Source organism: Ochotona curzoniae, unplaced genomic scaffold (assembly GCF_017591425.1).
Source record: "Ochotona curzoniae isolate NIBS_2020 unplaced genomic scaffold, NIBS_Ocur_1.0 contig_4148, whole genome shotgun sequence".
NCBI lineage: Eukaryota > Metazoa > Chordata > Mammalia > Lagomorpha > Ochotonidae > Ochotona > Ochotona curzoniae.
Window position 1 is genome coordinate 5,837,246 of NW_024466146.1, and position 22,004 is coordinate 5,859,249.

At 43.6% G+C, this 22,004-nt stretch overlaps 1 protein-coding gene across 4 annotated transcripts in view; it reads right to left on the bottom strand.

Annotated features, from left to right (window-relative positions):
- PLEKHM3 (pleckstrin homology domain containing M3) overlaps nucleotides 1-22,004 on the bottom strand; it is a 202,224-nt gene that overhangs the window by 82,918 nt on the left and 97,302 nt on the right. For all 4 annotated transcript variants that reach the window (XM_040984565.1, XM_040984564.1, XM_040984566.1 and 1 more), the window contains exon 5: nucleotides 16,493-16,686. In XM_040984565.1, the coding sequence (XP_040840499.1) occupies nucleotides 16,493-16,686 (194 nt within the window). The remainder of the gene's footprint in view (nucleotides 1-16,492; nucleotides 16,687-22,004) is intronic.

Here is a 22,004-nt window from a genome sequence, read left to right on the forward strand (position 1 = left end):
ACTGTTATTGCGCTTAATAAAGAATCTTACTATTAAGAATGGATGATTGGGCCCGGTGGCGTGACCTAGTGGCTAAAGTCCTCACCTTGAATGCATTGGGATCCCATATGGATGCTGGTTCTAATCCTGGCAGCCTCACTTCCCACCCAGTTCCCTGCTTGTGGCCTAGGAAAGCACTCAAGGATGGCCCAAAGCTTTGGGACGCTGAGCCCACGTGGGAGACCTGGAAGAGCTCCTGGCTCCTGGCTTCAGATTGGCGCAGTATCGGCTGTTGTGGTCACTTGGGCAGTGAATCATCTGACGGAAGATCTTTCTCTGAGTCTCTCCTCCCCTCTGTATATCTGACTTTGCAATAAAAATAAAAACAAATCTTTTTAAAAAAATAAGAATGGATGATTTCACTGTTTTTGTTAGAAAACACTGGTGATCTCCATATTTCTCATGCGTTTAATGTAAATGAAGCCAGCATCATGATCTCTGACTTGGCACTGTGGTTCAGAACCCCAAATAAGCACACGTTTAATTACAACTAAGCAGATGCTAGACATGCAGGAGGTGCCAGGTACTGAGCTCGGGCCTGGTGATCTGAAGAGACCACTATTTATTATAGATTTATGTTTGGGTGAGGGAAGCCAGCAGGACACAGGGTCAGAAAAGGCCTCAGAAGCTGACAAACTGGAGTCTGTGGGAAGCAGCAGCAGGATGGCTGTCCCAGCAGAGGCAGCAGTACGGGTGAGAGAGCACAGATGCTGGCACTAATATGATGGTTTTAGGGGACCAACTCTCTGGGACCTGGAGCTATATGCATGCATGTGTGTGGGAGCAGAAGCTGCAGGGTATGCACTGTAGAACGTTGGCTTATACCTAGACATGAGAAAATCTTGAATGCTTGCTAAGAATCTGCTCCAGGGCCCAGCAGCGCGGTCTAGTGGCTTAAGTCCTCGCCTTGAATGCGCCAGTATCCCCTATGGGCGCCGGTTCTAATCCCAGCAGCTCCACTTCCCATCCAGCTCCCTGCTTGTGGCCTGGCAAAGCAGTCGAGGATGGCCCAAAGCCTTGGGACCCTGCGCCTGTGTGGGAGACCTGGAGGAAGCTCCTGGATCCTGGCTCTGGATCGGCACAGCACTGGCCGTTGCAGTCATTTGGGGAGTGAATCATCGGACGGAAGATCTTCCTCTATGTCTCTCCTTCTCTCTGTATATCTGACTTTGTAATAAAAATAAATACTTCTTTAAAAAAAAAAAAGAATCTACTCCAAATGGGATGGGATACCACAGAAAGGCCTCAAGCAGAAAAGGAGAAGCTTTGTTCCTTTAAAAAGATCGCTGACAGTAGAAAGTGACACAGAGAGATTTACAGGAGGGATAATTTTAGGGAGGAACTAAAGGAGAAGCGATGAGGTCCTGAACAGAATAGAGAGGGCTGGAGAGAATGGGCCTACTAGCAGAGCAGCTTCTATAGCAGAATCCACAAGTCATGATGACCAGTAGGAAGTAAATGGCAGGAAGAAGCACGAGATTGTCACAGCTTTCCAGCCAGGGCAAGCAGGTAACTGAAGTTCTATTTAATGATAGAGAGCCAAGGAATAAGAGTGGTCTTTGCGAGGTACAGAGTGTCCCAGCTGCTGGGGCAGAAGGATGACGCTGTCCACAAATGCCCTAGTGGAGCCACCTCCAAGTCCACATGAGCAACTGTGGTCCCAGCCTCTAGGTGTCCAGTGAAGCCATGAGAGTGAGAGCCCAGGACACCATGCTGGGCAATGAGAAAAGAGTGGGCCTTGGGGAAACGGTACTCTAAGGAGTGAATGCAGGGGAAAGTGGGAAGGAACAGTGTGAGGAAGAGGAGACAGAGCACGAAGAGCCAGCATCAGGGAGCCAAGCAGAGAGAGACTGCATCAAGAAAAAGAGGGTCAGTGGCATCAAAGGCAGTGGGAAGGTCAAATAACACAAGGGATCAGAAAGTGCTTGCTGGATTTGGAAAACAGGAAGTCCTCAGGGACCTCAGATAGCACAGATTCCAGGGAGGAAGAGGGAGCCAGGCTGCAGAGGGGTGACCACTGTGGCCTCCTCTTCTAAGTTCACTACACAGGGAAGGAGTAAAATTGGGCCACAGCTAAAAGAAAGGAGGTAGGATTAAGAAAAGGTGTTTTAAAAAGAAGTTGGGAGAGACCTGGGTGTAGATATATGTTGAAATGAAATCAGGACAGATGAAGTTGAAGATGTAACAGTGAGAAGAACTAATGGAGCCTGCCTTTGGAAAAGCCTAGAGGAAATGGGATGTGGACCCAGATTGAAGAAGTGCTTTCAAATACATAGGTTAGTGAGCCTGGAGCGGTAACCTAGCGGCTAAAATCTCCACCTTGAATGTGCCCGGATCCCATATGGCCACTGGTTTTAATCTTGGCAGCCCTGCTTCCCATCCAGTTCCCTCTTTGTGGCCTGGGAAAGCAGTTGAGGACGTGCCAAAGCCCTGGGACCCTGCACCTGAGTGAGAGACGTGGAAGACGCTCCTGGCTCCTGGCTTTGAATCGGCTCAGAATGGCCATGGTAGTCACTTTAGGAGTGATTCATTCGATGGAAAATCTTCCTCTCTGACTCTCCTCCTCTCTCTATATGTGACTTTGCAATAAAAATTAAAATAAATCTTTAAAAGAAATCAGGTTTCAAATGTACAGGTTTGTGCTTGTGCATATGTATGTGCACAGACACACACAGAGACACATACATACACTATATTTTCTTCATCAGTGTGTTTAAAGTTTTTACTGAAATGTTATGTAAAAGGTCCTTATGAATATCGCCACTCCAAGCTTCAATGCAACAGGACCCCACAGATGCAAACAAACTGAAGGTTATCTGACTTGGCAGTCCCTGAGTAAACAGGATTCTTGGTGCAGGAGGGTGCTGCCTTTTGTTTTCTGACGAGGCTGCTATGTTTAGGGCTGTCTGTGCATTAGGGGACCTCGCTGCACTGCAGTCCTATTAATCATCACGCCTGCCAGCGCTGCTTCAGCAGACCAACCACATGCGCTGCCCTTCTCCTGACCATGCAACTTCATCTGGTTGGCCCTGACACTGAAGCCAAAGGACAGAAGAGATAAGGAGAGTCAACTTTGCACTTCACTTCTCCCTCAACGGAAACTGCAGCACTGGCAGGTAGCACTGTGGAGTTCCCTGGTACCACAGAACACTGAAGAAACCTGCTAAAGGATCATGAAATCCCACCAGGCTGACTTCCACCACCACCATTTTCAATTTTATCATCTCTACAATTGCAGGACACACTGGGAAGGTAACAGGCTTCATTTACGGACTGCTCTAATGAGAAAGGTGAGGGCAGTAGAAAATTAAAAGGAAAAAGGTTATGTATAATTCAGAGCCCTATATTATCCAGCTGGTACTTGGGGTTAAAAATGCACACATAATTGCCTGTGAAATAGAAGGTAGCAGTCTTAATAAAAAAAAAGGCAGGGGGCCCTCAGTCCATTTTGTTCCACGACATTAAGTCAAATAAATCAAAACTCATCTAACTTGACTAATTTTTGAGTTCAACTCAGCTCCTGCCAAGCTGTGATGTTCATGAGAAAAAAAGGCACTGGGTCAGCCTCTGAAGGAGGCAGACCTTCTGCAGGCTTCTGATAGATTTAATACTGAGCACCATCATTTTCCTGAAATTCAGTTTTTAGACATGCATAAGTGGCATTTAAAGGATCCAGTGTTTAAAGACCCACACCACTACCAAAATCAAAATGACAACACAACACCAAAAGCAAACTTCTAGATTACGATTCTAAATAATAAGGGTATAAAAGAATACATAGAGAAGGACATGAGGAATGATTTAAAAAGGAAAACCATTTATTCACATAGTATTCATGTGTTTTCCAAGAACACATATTCCAGGGTAGGTCATTTGCACTGAGTTTGAGAGCCACAATTTCTTTCTTTGGAGGGCGCACGCATCCATGTTCAAATCAGCAAAAAGCACTACGAAGCAACCCAGGGAGGTGTAATTTGCTGTTCTTGATATGGGTTGCAAACTCTTCCTGAGACAGTTACATTAGGCTGGATGTGGATGGGACTCAAACATCCATCCATGTTCTGAGCTAATGGAAAAACAATTTTAAATCAAAGGCAGATCTTTTGATAGCAACCCATGTGGAAGAAACAAGCTTCAATCATTTCTCCAGATACCTCATTTTGCTAATCTCATTGGCTGGAAAAGTGGCAAGATTGCATCAGATATTATACCTTGGCAGACAGATACACTAAATCAGAGTGTCTTTTTACCCAATCATTCAGAAATTGTGCTTAAGTTTCTTAGTGACAATATAAAGCCAGGAGCAGCAATCTTTGGGAAATAATTTGGGTTGTCATTATTCTGAGGCCTGATTATAACAATGAAATATTATATCACAGCTGTCATGTGCCCTAGCGCAAATGCTAGATATTTTTAAATGTTGCAAGAAGATACAGCTTTTCCTACAGTTTGCCTTATACTTTGCTGTTTCTTAGAAAATTAGATGGTTTAACCTTCAAATAAATCACTTCCTGTTTGAAGCATGTCTCAATAAAGGGCTATGCATGTGTACAGCTTAGTGGAATTAGCACTAAATAGAACTATTAGAGTTCTATTTTCTAAGCTTCTAAATACATTTTGTTTTGAATGACATTCTTGTAGACGAGTGTAGCTCCCTTTCAGAGGGCTGATGTGCGTGATCATTTGCCGAGTGAGATCTCTAGAGAAAATGGAGGAAGGAGGAGAGTGCTAAGAACAGGAAGACAAATGACAACTTGAGAAGCCATCCAAGGAAAAATAAAATTCTGGAAGTAGAATCAGAACAGCTGCATTCAAAAACTAACAAAATGACATCCTTTATTTTAATAGTTTCTGCTCTCTATGAAATATGTTCCCTTTATATTAACAAAAACTTTTTAAAGTTTCTGAGCCCTGATAGATTCATGCAGCTTTTCTTATATTGGCTGGAGTCCCAATTTCAGGTAATGGTGACTGTTTTAAAATTTTCTATTTATTGAATTTTCCTTTTACCTGGAAGGCAGATTTGGGGGCAGGGGAACTAAAAGAGATTTTTCATCTACTGATTCACTCTGCAAAGCCCACAATAGCCAGGGCTGGGCAGACTCAAGCCAGGAGCAGGGAACACAACCTGAGTCTCCCTGTGGGAAGCAGGAGCTCCAACCGCACCATCTGCACACTAGCAGGAAGCTGGATTGGACACAGAGGAGTCAGTAACTGAACAAGACACTCCAACATGGGGTGGGAACATATCAAGTGGAGATTTAACCACTGAATCAAATGCCTGTTCCTAACGTTTTTAGTTGACTATCCTGAAAAATCAGCCACAAGAGTACAGAGTTGTGAAACAGCATGTAAAGCCACTGTATGTGATACTGGCATCTCATATCAAAGCGCTGGTTTGATTGCTTCCAATACAGCTTCCTCCTAACGTGCCTGGGAAACAGCAGAAAATGGCTCGAATACTTGGATAGTAACGCTTGGGTTCCTGACGTCAGCCCTGTCAGACATGGATATTATGTATATTTAGGTGGAAAATATCGCTCCTCTCTCTGTCACACTGCTGTTCAAATAAAGAAATATATTTTTTTTCTAAAAAAGAAAAGAAAGAGAACTAGTCACATAACTCTGGTCAACCTTAAATTTTATAGAGAACATATAAACAGTTGTGTTCATTTACTGAGCTTAAAGACATGTTGCCAATACTAGGATCCGTGAAGCACTAATAATCATTGATCTTTTAACAAAACTAATTTAGTGATAACATTATTACAAAACTGGGTTTATTCTTCTAAAATTTAGCATTAACCATTTTGCACATGCAGATCTCAGGTTTTAGTTTTGAGATATTCCATACATATAGTTCAGAAACAGAGCAAGAGCAGTCTGCATAGACTGTGTTCTAAGTACGGTCCTGTAAGAGACGTTCTGGGGCTGGTGCCATGGCACTGTGGGTAAAGCTGCTGCCTGTGGCATCAGCATCCCATATGGGTGCAAGTCCTGATTGCGCCACTTTCGACATAGCTCCTGTTGATGTCCCTGGATCATGGAAAATCCAGAAGAAGCTCTTTGCTCTTGGCCTCAGACTGACCCAGCTCCAGCCACTGGAGCCACTTTGGGAGAGACTGAAACCAGTGGATGGAAGATCATACACTCTCTCCTGTCTATTTATCTCACTCTGTTCCTATAACTCTGCCTTTGATAAAAACAATGACATTTTTTTTTTAAGATTGGAAAGGCAGATTTGGAGAGACAAGGAGAGACAGAGAGAAAGACCTTCCATTTGCTGGTTCACTTCACAAATGGCTGCAAACGTTGGAGCTGAGCTGATTCAAAGCCAGGAGCTAGGAGCTTCTTCTGGGTCTCCCACGAGGGTGCAGGATCCCAAGGCTTTGGGCCGTCCTTGACTACTTTACTAGGCTACAAACAGGAAGCTGGATAGGAAGTGGAATAGCCAGGACACTCACTGGCACCCACATGGGAACCTGGCACTCACAGGTGGAAGATTATCCAAGTGAGCCATCACGTCAGACCCATAAATAAAAAAAATACATCTTTAAAAAGAGAGAGATGTTTGGGCCCGGCGCAGTGGTGCAGTGGTTAAGGTCCTCGCCTTGCATGCCTGGGATCCCATATGGGCGCTGGTTCTAATCCCAGAGGCGCCACTTCCCATCTAGCTCCCTGCCTGTGGCCCGGGAAAGCAGTCGAGGACAGCCCAAAGCTTTGGGACCCTGCACCCGTGTGGGAGACCTGGAAGAGGCTCCTGGCTTCGGATCGGCATAGCATCGGCTGTTGTGCTCACTTGGGGAGTGAATCATCGGACGGAAGCTCTTCCTCTCTGTCTCTCCTCTCTGTATATCTGCCTTTCCAATGAAAAAATAATAAAAATAAATCTTTAAAAAAAAAAAATGAAGAAATGTCTAGAAGCACATGTGCCAAAGTGGAAGTAGGATAATGAAAGCTTTTTTATTCTTCTGTTTTAAGAAGAATACTTCTGAAATAAGAAAAAAAAAAGGTCTGACGAAGTGAAAAGGGAATAATCTTGGCAACAATATTTCATTCATTTGATTAGTTCAGCAAACATTTATTAGCATACTGCATGTCAGGTACAGTTCTAGGCCCTGGGGACACTGCAGTGATCAACCCAGATAAAGAAGTGATGACTAGTACAACTTACATCTGGTCGGGGAAAACAGGGCTACTGCATATGGCAATGCATGCTGAGCAAAGCACAGTCTCTACAACTCATCATGATGGCCTAAAAGAGGGGCACGGACAAAATATAATACCATGTCATACACTGTATGGTCATAGGGAAAAAAGTCTTGAGGTGTAGGGCGGGCAGACACTGGCTGCAAGTTAAAAATGAGCATCAAGGATGTTTTCTTAAAGTGACAATTGCAAAAGATCTAAGGAGGTAATAAGGCATGTTCTGCAGGTATCAGTGGAGAGCAGGTAGAGCAGCTCAGTAGGAGGTGCTTGTGCTTAAGGACCACCAGAAAGGTCAGTGTGACTGGAACCGAGAGAATGAGAAAGTAGTGGGAGATACAGCAGAGGGGCATCTGTGTGTGTGAGTGTAAACATAAATCTATAATATATTTGAAAGGCAGAGTTATAGAAAGAGAAGGAGAGACAGAGATTTTCCATCTGGTTTATTCCCCAAATGGCTGCTGTTGCTGGAGCTGAGCTTAACTGAAGCCAGGATTCAGGAGCTTCTTCTGGGTTTCCCACCTGGGTGCAGGGGCCCAAGCACTTGTGCCATCTTTTGCTACTTTTACAGACCATTGGCAGGTAGCTGGATGGGAAGTAGAACAGCTGGGATTGGAACCGGTGTCCATATGGGATGCCAACACTAGAGACACAGGCCTAACCTGCTATCTCATGGCCTGTGTCTCGACTATCAGATATGGTTTCAAGCAGAACTCGACAGAATTTACTGATAACTGAGATGTGAAATTATAAGAGGAAGGTGTTGTGGCTCTACTAGCTGGGTGAATGGAAGTATCAGCAAGTAATAGGGTAAGACTGCCAGTAAGTAGTGCAGCTTGCAATGCAAGTAGTGGTAGGGGTTAAAGATTTTAGAAGGTCAGTTTTGAATCTATTAAGTTTGAAATACTATATATATGCATATGTAAATACTATATATAAAAATACATCTTCCATCTTCTAATGATTTCAATCTCTGGACCTAGTCTTATCTCCAGTGAATACATTATAAATAGTCCTTTTTGCCCCTGAAGTAACAAAGGAAGAAATGCAAAGGGAGTCTTGCTAAGCCAAGTGACATTATGGGTGCTTGTCTCAGAACTAAACAAGTAGTTGAGGGTCCGACAGGACATACACACATCTCTCTCTTCCCTTATTGATTTATTCTGGTACTGACCAAGATAAATAATGTTAATAAAAATAGAAATCCAGGTAGGCATTTGGTATGGTGGTTAAGTGGCTGCTTGGCTCACCCATATTCCACTTCAAAAAGCCTGGTTCGAGTCCAGGCTCCCCTGCTTCCAGCACAGCTTCCTGCTGATGGGCAGTATGGGAGGCAGCAGCTACATCAAGGCTTGTATTCTGCCACACTTGTGGGAAACCTGGATAGTATTCACAGCTCCTGGATTTTCACATTAATAAATGTGGTCCAGCCCTGGTTCATAGGGGTAAATTTTGGGGCATGAGGTAGTAGGTAGAAGATGTCTCCTTGTGTCTCTGCCAAATCAATAAATATTTATACTTTTAGACATTTTCATTTTATTTGAAAGAGTGAAGGAAGAGAGGGAGAAACAAAGAGAGGAAGCTGGGGGGGAGGGTCTTCCATCCACTTGGTTCACACCACTGAATGCCTACAACAGCCAGGGTTAGGGCATAACAAAGCCAGAAGCCAAGGACTCCATGCTGGCTTCCCGCAGTATGGCAAAGGCCCGAGTACTCACGCTATCCTCCACTAACTCCCAGGCACACTAACAGGACGCATGGAGCAGCTAGGACACAAAGTAGGCACTCTGATGGGGCCTGCGGAATCCCACGTGGCACACAATGCCACCTGTGCCACAATGCCTGGTCTTTTAAAAAAATTTTTTTTAAATGACAATCTTCATGTTGTAATTTTCTGTGTCCGGTGGGAAGTCATGCTGGATCTAATCATAACTTCAAATGAAGCATAGGACAAGAGAGGGTAGTTTAGAAGACAGAAGGATCAACTTTTATATAATCTTCAGATGACCAAGTGTTTAAGTTGCTTCAGAACTGTCTACACCAGGAACTAGACATCACAAACATGTGGGACTAATTTTCCCTGAGAACTGACACAGCTCTACTCCAAGTAGCTGGGAAAACAGGCTTGGTATTCATTACTACCTTCATTTAGTGTTGGAGGAAAACCAGGTTTACAGTTACATCCAAATGGAAATTTTGGGTTTTCAGCAACCCTGAATCTACAAGACATACTTGGGTTGATAGAGGGAGAGAAACACCCAAGCATCCACAGAAATATCCTGGGATGGAGGATTTCACTACATGATTTCACTTCAGGTCTCAAAAGAGAGAAATATGACTTAAATTGGGGTTTCTGAAAAGATGCTATCTGGCTGTGGATATTTTAAGCAGCCCAACACAAAAAGAGGAAAATCAATAGAATGATTTGTTAACCTACTTGATTTCAAAAAGCTGTCTGAATTCTGAAATAGTTTATGTAATTTTTTTATAGCTACCATGAAATGGCAATGAGAAATAGATGGTAATGTGTTGTTTGTTTTTGTGTCTGCTCTGGCTAAGAACACAAGGCAACTCTATACATATTTCTACAATTTTGTTTTTTATATTAAAGGTCTGGAAAACGGAAGATCCAGCAAATGCTGAGCTAGAGAAAATGTCCTCGCTGGCACCAATCCAACTGTCACGCGGGCCCTCCATGGGTTCTGGGGCATGCTAGTGACGCCAGCATGCCAGTGTTAGCAATGCCGGCTCCCTACTCTGTGCCATTCCCTGCCATTCTTGTACTCAGCAAAATGACATGGAGAATTATAAATAACAGTATGTGAGCTTACTAGTAAGAGCAGGAAAAAGACTTTTGTTGCTATGGTTAAGTGTTAGGTTAGGTGAAGGAAATTTGGTGAGCAAGACATTAAGTACATGAGCAGGAGGGGAGACTAAGGGATCCTCTTGGAAGGAGCTTGCTGTGTCCCCACCACTGGAGTTCCACACCTCATCACCCCTCCTGAAGCTGTGTACTCTGGACAGAAAGTGGGGAAAACTTCAGTCCCAGGCTCACTTATCTTTTGCCAGCTGTTCACCTGTTGGCTTATCAATTTTGATTTACATATAGTAAAAAATCGTAGCTGCAATATTGTTGTACTTACTCCATTTCAGGCATAAACTCTTTTTAAATTATTATTTATATATTTTTATTGGGAAGGCAGATTTACAGAGAGAAGGAGATACAGAGAGAAAGATCCTCCGCCTGCTGGTTTACTCCCCTAGTGGTTGTAACAGCTGGAGCTGGGACCTATTCGAAGCTAGGAGTTGGGAGCTTCTTTCAGATCTCCCTTGCCGGTGCAGGGTCCCAAGGCTTTGGGCTGTTCTCTACTGCTTTTCCAGGCCACAAGCAAGGAGGTTGATGGGAAGTGGAGCAGCTGGAATTAGAACCGGCACCCATATGGGATCCATGGCTATGCAAGGCAAGGACTTTAGCCACTAGGCTACTGTGCCAGGTCCAAGGCATAAACTTAGTCCTCAGTCATTGTCTATGGGGTTGTATTACTATTCCTAGTTGTAGAGCAGAAAACTCTGAAGGCCATTAGAGAAAGAGGTGAGCACTGGCAATGAAACTTTAGGGACTCTAAAAAAACTACCTCTGTTTGTGTTCTCATCGTGTTTTTTGTTCTCGATTTGCCCCACTTGGATACAGCAATTCAGCTCCACCTTTTAGCTCCAGGAATCATTACAAAATGCTCATCAGAACATGTTCCTCAAGTCACCAAACTGCAGATTCCTGCATGCATGTGGGATATCCTAACCCAAGCGCTGGGACACCCCAGCCCAGCTTCCAAGGGACATCCCAGTTAACCCGATGTTACTTCTTCTGGTTCTAAAAGCCTTGTCATAACTGTCTTCTGAGAAAATATAAATCTAAGACCATCCTTTAGAATGGACCATTCAATCAAAGTAAGAGCCATGGATTGACATCAATTCTATCACGTGCAGATGAGGTCAAAACCTCAAAAACTTACAGACCCAGGTGCTACCACAAAAGAGCTGGGGAGAAGCACAATCAGCAGAAGGGGTGGGTGTGGGAGTAGCAGCCAACCTGGCATTTGGGACCCATCTTAAGGCAGAGTGCCTGGGTACAGGGTGCCCGAGTCTGAGCTCCACTTGGTTCTAGCTTCCTGCTAAGGGGCACCCTGGCAGGTGTCAGGTGATAGCTCAGGTGGGTCTGTCACCCACGTGGGGGGTCTGGCATGAGTTCCTGGCTGCTAGCTGGTCCAATCCTGGGTGTTTTGAGCACCTAGGAGTAAGCAAATGGATGGACCATCTCTCTCTGTCTTTCAAGTAAATAAAAATAAATTAAATTTTAAAAATACAGTAAAATTGGGTTTGGGGAGACAACAGAAGCAGTGGGGCGTAATGACATAGAAGAGAGTCCAATCTTTAAAGCTGATCGTTGCCATATAAAAATGAAAGAAATTCTTTGCAAAAATCAGAGGTTTTGTTTCTCAAGAAACATCAGAAAATTCATTCTGTGTGTATGTGAAAACTCCCAATTATTTAAATGCTGGTAATTTGGATCAAATCAAAATCTGAATATTATTTCTGTATGGCCAAGGACGTGTCTGCTGGGCCAATGTGGCCTTGCGGTGCTTTCTTGTGACCTCTGGTTTACACACACTCCACTGTGTGCTCAGCAGCTCAGGGAGGGCTAAGGCCCCTACCAGAAGAGTTCCTCCTATGACTTCCCTCTTGGCTGCTGACCCGGATGTGCCCGACACTGCCGTGCATGCCTGAGATATTCCACAGAGTTGTTCTTGCACTCTCATGTGGGACTTGGTAACTAATTCTCAAGAAAAGTTAGCTAGGCCTTGAACCAAGGCGGCTGGGTCACCATCTGGGAGTCCTCAGAAACATGATTTTGCAGTACTGTAAACATAATAGGCTTCACAGAGGATGCGGACTGTGTCTAAACTAATCACTTCTGCCAGTCAAGATTTGCTGTATGGGTTCAAGAACAAGGCGTTCATTTAACAACAATTACAAAAACAGTGAGGATGAAAACTGGACAGTCATCATAATGGAAGGTCTAAAAGCAAACTGTGACTTCCCTAATAAGGTGACGACCAAAGTTGGCTCCCTGGCGGGCGAGCGCCAATACAATTAATCAGTCTGTTTTTGGTGTTCTCACGACAGCAATATTAACAGTTTGCTTTTTTCTGTTTATATGGTGCTGACAGGTCTTCAACATGCTGGGCCTACTTGCTGGAGATTAATGACCACTCTTACACTGAGGTAAAAACCAGGCAGGGAGAGAATGCCATTTACGACTAGATAAGAACTGGATTCTCTTGGGTTTCTGCTGTTGTTGCTCCCCTACAGCCCATAGCTCCTCCCTCTTAAATTTCCAGCAGGGTATGCAGGATTAGCCATGTCTAGGAGGCTGACTCACTGTTGAAATTTCCTCTACTTTGGCTGTTACGTGATCAGGTGAAACAAGGGCAATTTTTAGAAAAAGATTTACTTATTTTTATTTTTTGGAGAGGCAGGTTTACAGAGAGAAGGAGAGACAGAGAAAGATCTTCCATCCACTGGTTCACTACCCAAGTGGCTGCAATGGCCAGAGTTGAATCTATCCAAGGCTAGGAGCCAGGAACCTCTTTTGGGTCTCCAACATGGATGCAGGGTTCCAAGGCTTTGGGCCGTCCACGACTGCTTTCCCAGGACACAAGCAGGGAGTTGGATGGGATAAGTGGGGCTGCCAGGATTCGTACTGGAGCCCAAATGGGATCCTGGAACTTGCAAGAAGAGAATTTAGCCACCAAGCCATTGTGCTGGAAGGGCAATCTTGAATACCAATTTGGGATAAGCTTTCATCTCTAAAGGTATTGCTGATGCATTATGATTTTAAAAAGTAGAAACAGGTGTGAGGTGGCCGCTAGCACACAAAGTTACTGTCTCCCCTTGGTGTTTATGGTTGTTTGTGTGGATGTAGCAGGTAGCGTAGCTGGCATGAAATGCAGTTCACTTCAGCAAGCCAGGAAAACTTCAGAAATTTTCCTAGAGAGTATGTCAACAACGCAAAAGCTTTGAAACAATACTACCCTCATCCTAACCCATTCCGACTTGAACTACCTGAATTGATGTTAGAAGAGTACTCATTGTTATTGGTACTGCTCTAAGATGGAGACAAATGGTAACTCTAGTCATTAACAGTATAAAAATATAGAAAATCTGAAAATCACATATGTTTGTGTGCATATCTGTAATGTATCTGAATGTGCCTCCTCTGAGCTTCTCTAAATCAATGTGTTGGTGTTTGCTCTCCGGGAGACCCTGTTTCACTGATGTTAGGAAACAATCACATGAGTGTGTACGCACTGTATTCCTAGGACCTAAAGCCTGTGCGCAGCTAGCTTTCCCACTCACTTCTCTTGCTCACTCCTTTCCTGACACAGTGGCACTATTTTATTTTTTAAAAGACTATTTATGGGCCCGGCACGGTGGCGCAAGTGGTTAAGGTCCTCGCCTTGCATGCCCGGAATCCCATATGGGCGCCGGTTCTATCCTGACAGCCCCACTTCCCTTCCAGCTCCCTGCCTGTGGCCCAGGAAAGCAGTCGAGGACGGCCCAAAGCTTTGGGAGCCTGCACCCACGTGGGAGACCCGGAAGAGGCTCCTGGCTTCGGATCGGCATAGTATCAGACGTTGCACTCACTTGGGCAGTGAATCATCGGAAGGAAGATCTTCCTCTCTGTCTCTCCTCTCTGTATATCCGCCTTTCCAATAAAAAAAAAATAAAAATAAATCTTAAAAAAAAAAGATTATTTATATGGAAAGCAAAATGACCGAGAGAGGTAGAGGGTAAGTGAGAGAGAGAGAGAGAAAAAGAGAGAGAGAGAGAGAGAGAATTATTACCCAAATGGTTGCAACAACCAGGACTGGGACAAGCTAAAGCCAGGCACCATGAGGGTCTTTCATATGGGTAGTGGGAACTGACATACTTCAGCCATCATCTGATGCTTCCCAGGGTACACATTTAACAGGTAGCTGTATTGGAAGTGGAATAGCATAATCTTGAACCAGCATTCTGATATGGAATGCAGTCATACCAAGTAAAGGCTCAGTCTAGTGCACCAAAATGCCCACATACGAGCACTATTTTAAACATTCTAGCTGTTACAAACCCATTTAATTCTTATTACAGAGTACATTGAGTGGAGAGTTAAATAATTTTTGCTTGAAGTATAGTCATTTATAGAATAATGCCCTGGGCTAGAGCTGAAATTCCATACTTCAATAATTTGTTTAATGTCAAAGTTGGATAGGAGAAGCTCAAGTTAGACAAGTTAACGTGCAATGAGGGTGTACACTGGAAATAAAAATGAGAGAAAAAAATTGAGAGTCACTTCAAAAAAGCACTAATGAAATCTGGGGGAGGATGATGTGATTTGATGGTTATGGATGGACAAGACACTGTATTAACAGGGAATAACAAGAAGAATTTAGAGACCATCCTTTGCTCAAAACGGGGCTCTTAGCTATGGGTCAGTGATGGAAAGTAAATGACATTTACTATCCGTTGATTCTTCCCTCCCTGCTCCTTTCCTTATGCTTACTGAGCAGCTACCTTGTGCCAGGCACTGCATTACGTAAAGGTCATGCGCAAATCCAGAAAGCAAAAAGGGGAAAAAAAGAACCACTGTCTTCATTTTCATAGCTTTGGGAGTGTCTTCTTTCTAGAACTTCCATCTCTCTCTTGGTGGTCTGGCCATAAGGCACAGTACATGGTGGTAAACCACCAGACTGCTGGCAGAGAGGAGGGCTACTTAGTCATCCACAGGGAGCAGACCTCCCATTTAATTCTAAATGTGTGCCCTGATTTGGCATATTTTAGCCAAAGCAAAACATTATACCAGAGAGGTGCCTACCATGATTCCCATGTGTGGATTTTAATATCATCTAAAAATATAAGCACAAGCAAAACAGGCTCTGAGCAAATCTAGGATGTACTGAAAATAATAGAATGGAAAAAAAAACATTGAATATCTTATATTTAGTTTAGCCAGTAAATTAGTTGGAGGCATGTAATTCCACTGCCTTTTAGGAAAAAGCCTAATCTTTCAATATTAAGTTCTTCCTAGAATCCCTAGAATTTGTAAGGATAAATCCCAATCACCTTCTGAAAGACAACCAGGCCACAGAATGACGACCGTTGAGAAGGATCTGGCTTTATGGCATCTGCTTTTTCATTATTATTTTATGAGAGTTTGTCCCTGTGTTATGCGTGCTTGACTATCTACTCTTAATTCTTTTTTAAAATTTCTTCTTTAGATGCCTGAGGTTATGTCAGTTTCTTTGGATCGAATTGGATCTCAAATTGCAAACTCTATCAATTTAATACTCCCCAAAGGTTCTAAAATAGGAAGGCTTGGCTTCACAAACCTCCAACATGACTAACACATGCTGCTGGTCATTTCTATTAAAACAAACACAAAATTTTAAGAGATATTTTTAGGGACCTATGGACACCATCAACAATTATTTCAAGCTTAAGCTAGTTCACGTTTGCTAAGGACGAGAATTTAAATGCCTATAAAATCTCACTGTAAAAGAAGGGGTTTTATGAGAGGAGGCACTTTTCATTTCCATTTTATTTTCAGCATCTGAGCCTGGTTTGGACTTGAATATTCCGTGAGCTAAGTGCTGCCTAAGCTCTAGAGGAGCATCCTGCAGTAGCGCTAAGATGAAGCCAAGGCCTGCACATTTTTACTCTCTATTTTCATTCACTGATTTTGATTATTTGCTTCCGCATGCACGATATTCTATTGCCCACTAAAAAGGTTTTTTAGTCCTGAAACATTTTAAACATGCATGTTTTTGATTGCTGATAGGTAAGATTCTTAATTTGGGAAGTACAACACACTCCACAGGTGGTGAGTGAAGGAAGTGCTATGGTTATTACTGACATTAGCATGTGAATGAGAGAAGCCCTCCTGATCCTACTTGCTCCAGTCAGGGGTTCAAAGCCTTCAGTCATACTGGGTGTTGTTTTCATTTTGCTGAGTTCAGTCAACTAGAGACGCTTAGAGGAAGACATGGAGGAGGAACCCAGAGAAAAGCATCATCATCGGTGGAGAATGGCAGGAAGAGCTACAGAATTCGAAAGCATGCAGCAAGTTGGGGAAGCGCCAGAGAGCATCTAGCCCCTCTCGTAGGGTGGGCAAGAAAACCGGGAGCTGGCTGCCTGAGTGACTCACCTGCGCCGCAGATCCTCGGCCACCGCTGCCCGGCAGCTGAACAAATAGGCTCGGAGGGACTTGAGGCGCTGCCGCAGCCGCACCACCGTCGCCAGCGGCTCGGCGTGGAGGTACAGCATGGGGTTCTCCTGCTGGATGTCGATCAGCGGCTCTTCGTACACGTACTCCAGAAACTCTTTGGCCTGCTTGGACACCTGCAAAACAAGTTTGGCCAGTCAGTTCTGGCAGGCAGCTAGTTCAGTCAGCTTTCCACACCTGCCCAAAGTAGGAACCATGGCTCAAATGTTAGCGGAGCATTACAGTTTTTTGAACAAAGCCAAATTGAAAAGCCCGCAGGTAAACACATCACAGGTGTTGCCTTCTTTTTCTCCTTCACAAACTCAACTGTAAGATTCTGTCTCTTGGATGTGGCAGTGACTACTTGAATCTCTGCATGTAAGAAAACAATGCAACTGGATTGACCCATCACACCAATGCCAATCTCCTGGAGTTCTTTTCTTCTTCTTCGTTTGTTTGTTTGTTTGTTTCCTTTCCTTTTATTTCTTTCTCTCGCTTTTCTTTCTAAAGATTTACTTACTTATTTGAAAGACAGAGTTATAGAAAAAGGAGTGACAAAGAGATCTTTCATCTGCTGATTTACTTCCTAAATTTCTGCAACCACCGGGATTGTGTCAGGCCAAAGAGATGAGCCAAGAGCTTCATCCAGGTCTCTCACTTGGATGGTAGGAGCCCAGTGACTTGCACCATCTTCTGCTACTTTCCCAGGTGCATTATTAGAGAGCTAGATCAGAAGTAGAACATCTGGATTTGGAATCAACACTCACATAGGATACCAACATTGCAGATAGCAACTTAACCTACACGCCATACTCTCCCCGCCCCTCAAACCCATTTCTTTCTTTCTCTTTTTCTTTCTTTCTTCCTTCCTTCCTTCCTTCCTTTCTTTCTTTTTTTGTTTTTTGGTAACATTTACTCATCAGTTTGGAAGGTGATTACAGAGACCAAGAAAGACAGATCGTTCATCTGCTGCTGTACTCCACAAATGGCCACACTGGCATATGGCCAAAGGCAGGAGCCTGAAAACTCCGTGCCTGCCTTAAGAATGGCAGGTGCCCAAGTACTTGGGCAATCTGCTGCCACTTTCTCAGGTGCAGAGGCAGCGAACTGGATTGGAAGTGGAGCTGGGATGGGAAGTGGGATGCCAGATCACAGGCTGCAGCTTAATGGATTGTGTCTTGACGTCAAACCCCTGGGATTTCTATTTATTGTGCTTTCTAAGATGTAACCAATGGGGGAAATGGAGTGAAAAGGTACACAGGACCGTCTGTACTAACTATGCGACCTCCTGTGAATCTATAATTATGGTAAAACACGAAATTTTAAAAAAATTCAGTAAGACTTTTAGCAGTAATGGTGATTAAAAACTGCATAAACATATATTTCACAATATTTTATAAAACAACTCCTTTTAAAAAATAGTAAATCATGCAATGCATTCTTACTACAGAAGGAACAGCTTGATGTATAAATGGGGTAATGTTTGGGACTCTACATTAAAAATTCACTGATACTGAAATGTGGATTGATAAGGAATATACTTAAAAAGAGGTGGTTCAGTTTCTATTTAAGGAAGATAAAAACTCTTCTAAAAATCTCCACTAAAGCATCTCTAGTAGCAAAACTGAAATTCAACATTAAAATAAACAAGCAATTTTGCTTATTAAAAAGAATTTGAGAGGACAACTTATAGCACAGTGATTTTAGATTTGGCCTGTACCTCCAGCATCCCATATGAATTAGGTTCAAGCCCTGGCTGCTCCACTTCCTTTTCAGTTCCCAGCTAATGTGTCTGGAAAAACAGTGGAAATGGCCACTGCGGCCTTTTGGGGAGTGAGCCAGTGGATGCAAGATCTCTGTGTCTCTGTAACCATCAAATTAATTAATAAATAAGTCTTTTTTAAAAATCCAATCCTGGAAACCCACTGTGCTTCACACTTCAGGATCACATATTAATGAGGCTAAGAAAGATACAGTGTCTACTTCAGGGACTCACTGTTTAGTATGAGTCAAAAAGAGAGAACAAAACCAACATGCAGCATGAAGCCTGTTGACCTGCAGTGACAGCAGTACAATGAAGCCCAGTGGTCTCTTAAAGGAAGGGATGGAGAAACCTACTCTCCAGCAGGAGGAGAGCTAGTGGTCAAGGTCGGCCTGGAGAGGCAGGTAATATATCTGGTCTAGAAAGAAATACACTAGGTGGGCAAGGGAACAAGAGACAAGACTGTAATAGGCAGACACAACAAAACCTCTAACATGTACATTTGATAACTGAGTGCATGGTTATGGTATAGGGCCTAAAAACATGAATGTCTTACATACATGCATGAAATACAATATTATCATCTGTTTATAGTATGAAGATCACGTATCATGTACAAGTTTATGTTCCTTACAGTAAGTGCTTGCAAGGCTTTATGTTTTTTTTCCCAAAAAGCAAGTATTGTGAGGTATCTGTTGTATTATGTGGTATATGGCATCCTCTGCGGTTATAGACTTAAAAAAACTTACAGCCTTTGCTAGTCCATGTCCCAAATCCACACACTCAAAATTCACTAAAACCTCCAACTGTGGAATCAGGCAGGAAACAATAGTTATTCCAAAGTAGCAGAACTAAATAAACTCCCCCCCTGGTTCTCAAGGAACAATCCAGATATTGCAGTGGGCACCAGGGAAGGCTGAAACAGGCTTGGCCCTGTGGTCCTCAGGTAGCTCACAGCTGAGTGGGAAAAGACAGGATCGAGTTTAAATATTTTCTTTATCATGTTTAAATATTTGCTGTATTTAAATATCTTAAATAAGGAAAAAACTAATGGTGTTCTGGAAAATGAAGTACAATCCACTTGAAACTGTTGTTAAAAAATGATGTATTGTACAATTCAATTAGTCTTTCTGGCTCTATTGGGCAGTGTTTATACTGAGTCAGCTGCCCTGCTGAATTAGGCTAACAGGGCTACCTTTTAGTAGGTGAACAGAAGGACAAAGGGCACTGCTTAGTCTCCCAGGCCTTAAAAGGCTTCTCTCTTCAGGTGGTACTTAAGCTCCAAAAGGGGGGAAAAAAAACAGAATCTTTTACAGAGACAGTAAAAGCAGGGAGACAAATGGGATGGCAGCCACTGACATTAGGATTCATAAACTGAAATTACAAAAAATAAAAACAGGGGTCGTCTCACTGCCACAGAATGCAGTGAGTTCCCAGACTACCAACTAGCAAGGAGCACATGCCAGCCTGGGGACCCCCACTGCTGCTCTGCATGTCAACAAAGCCCTGCCACGCGGGCCTCTCTTGGCAGCAAGGCTGAGCACTGGCTCAAGCTTTTGTGAATCAACCACTAAAGTTGGTGAGGCATTTCGGAAGAAACTCAAATTTGGCATGAAATGTTAATTCTGCAAAACAGAATAGTCCCCACTAGTTTCCTAAGTTCTCCACCGTGGCTTAAGGATGCCACTCTCAAACTCAACTAGAAATGAAAACATTTTTAAAAAACAGAAAATGGTTAAAAAAATAAAGACAAGAAGTCAATGATGTTCTGATGTGAGGGAAAGTTTCTTTCTTGGTATGATAAATATTACATGAGTTATTTGTGAACACTGAGTAAGTTCCAACCAAGTGCTACTGTCCTCATACCAATCAAAATTATGAAAAACATCAGTTAAGGGCTGTTTCTGAGACAAATAAAAACTCTACTTAAAGTCAGCTGCAAATGGATTAATCTGATACTCCCAATACTTTGTTTCATTTTTTTTTTAAGATTTATTTTTATTATTTTTTTATTGGAAAGGCGGATATACAGAGAGGAGAGACAGAGAGGAAGAGCTTCCGTCCGATGATTCACTCCCCAAGTGAGCGCAACGGGCCCGATGCTATGCCGATCTGAAGCCAGGAGCCTCTTCCGGGTCTCCCACGCGGGTGCAGGTTCCCAAAGAACCGGCGCCCATATGGGATCCCGGGCGTGCAAGAGCGAGGACCTTTAACCACTTGCGCCACCGCGCCGGGCCCTTTGTTTCATTTTTAATGACTGGTTTTGATTAGCACTCTTTTTTGGGGGGGGATAAGATCCCTCTCTGGGGCCCTGGTGCAGTAGCCTAGTGGCTAAAGTCCTTGCCTTGCATGCACTGGGATCCTACATGATCACCAGTTCTAATCCCTATGGCCCCACTTATCCCATCCAGCTCCCTGTTTGTGGCCTGGGAAAGCAGTAGAGAACGGCCCAAAGCCTTGGGACCCTGCACCCATGTGGGAGACCTAGAAGAGGCTCCTGTCATCTGACTTTGGATCAGCGCAGCTGCAGCCTTTACAGCCACTTAGGGGGTGAACCAGCAGACGGACCTTCCTTTCTGTGTCTCCTCCTCTCTGTAATTCTTTCACTTTTTTTTAAAAGATGTATTTTATTTCATTGAAAGAGTTACATAGAGAAAGAGAGACAGACAGAAAGATGTTCCGTCTGTTGGTTCATTCTCCAAACAGCCACCATGGCTGGGGTGGGACCAGAATGAGGCTAGGAGCCTAGAACTCCAACCTGGTCTCCGACATGGGTGCAGGGGCTCAAGCAGCTGCGCTCTCTTTTGCTGCCTCCCCAGGCACATTAGCAGGGAGCTTGATTGGAAGTGAGGCAGCCACTACGTTATACATTATAGTTAACGATAAACTATAGTTAGCTACAAACTAACAGTGGCCAAATCTGCCATATATGCACATTTACTTATAAGTAAACATGTGTTATTTGAACTATTAAATGTCAAGGGTACAGACTCAGACACAACATGTCTTTTGTTAAGCTGGTGACAACTACTTTTTTATTTATTTATTATTTATTTTTAAAGATTTATTTATTTATTGGAAAGTCAGATATACAGAGAGGAGGAGAGACTGAAAGGAAGATCTCCCGTCTGATGATTCACTCCCCAAGTGAGCGCAACGGCTGGTGCTGTGCCGATCCAGAGCCAGGAGCCAGGAGCTTCCTCCAGGTCTCCCACAAGGGTGCAGGGTCCCAAAGCATTGGGCCATCCTCAACTGCTTTGCCAGGCCACAAGCAGGGAGCTAGAGGGGAAGTGGAGCTGCCGGGATTAGAACCAGCGCCCATATGGGATCCCTGGCGTGTTCAAGGCGAGGACTTTAGCTGCTAGGCCACGCCGCCGGGCCCGACAACTACTTTTTAAAAGCAAAGTTTTCAAACATTGTGGTTTGCCTAATCCTGAGAGAGGTGTTTTGGAATGGTGGTTTGGTTTGTTCCTAGGCAGTCCCAGGAAAATAATGAGGCAGAGGGGCTGTAAGACCACAGACAATGATATAGGGATCATATAATGGTGGGGACAGTCACGGGGAGGATTCATTTTTCATTAAAGGAAGGAAATAAACCAGAATCAAACATAGGCTCTCAGAATAGCAAAGACTGGTGAAGATAAACTAGCTTAGTTTTTCCTTAATTTGTGCTCTAAGAAGTATCAGCCCCTT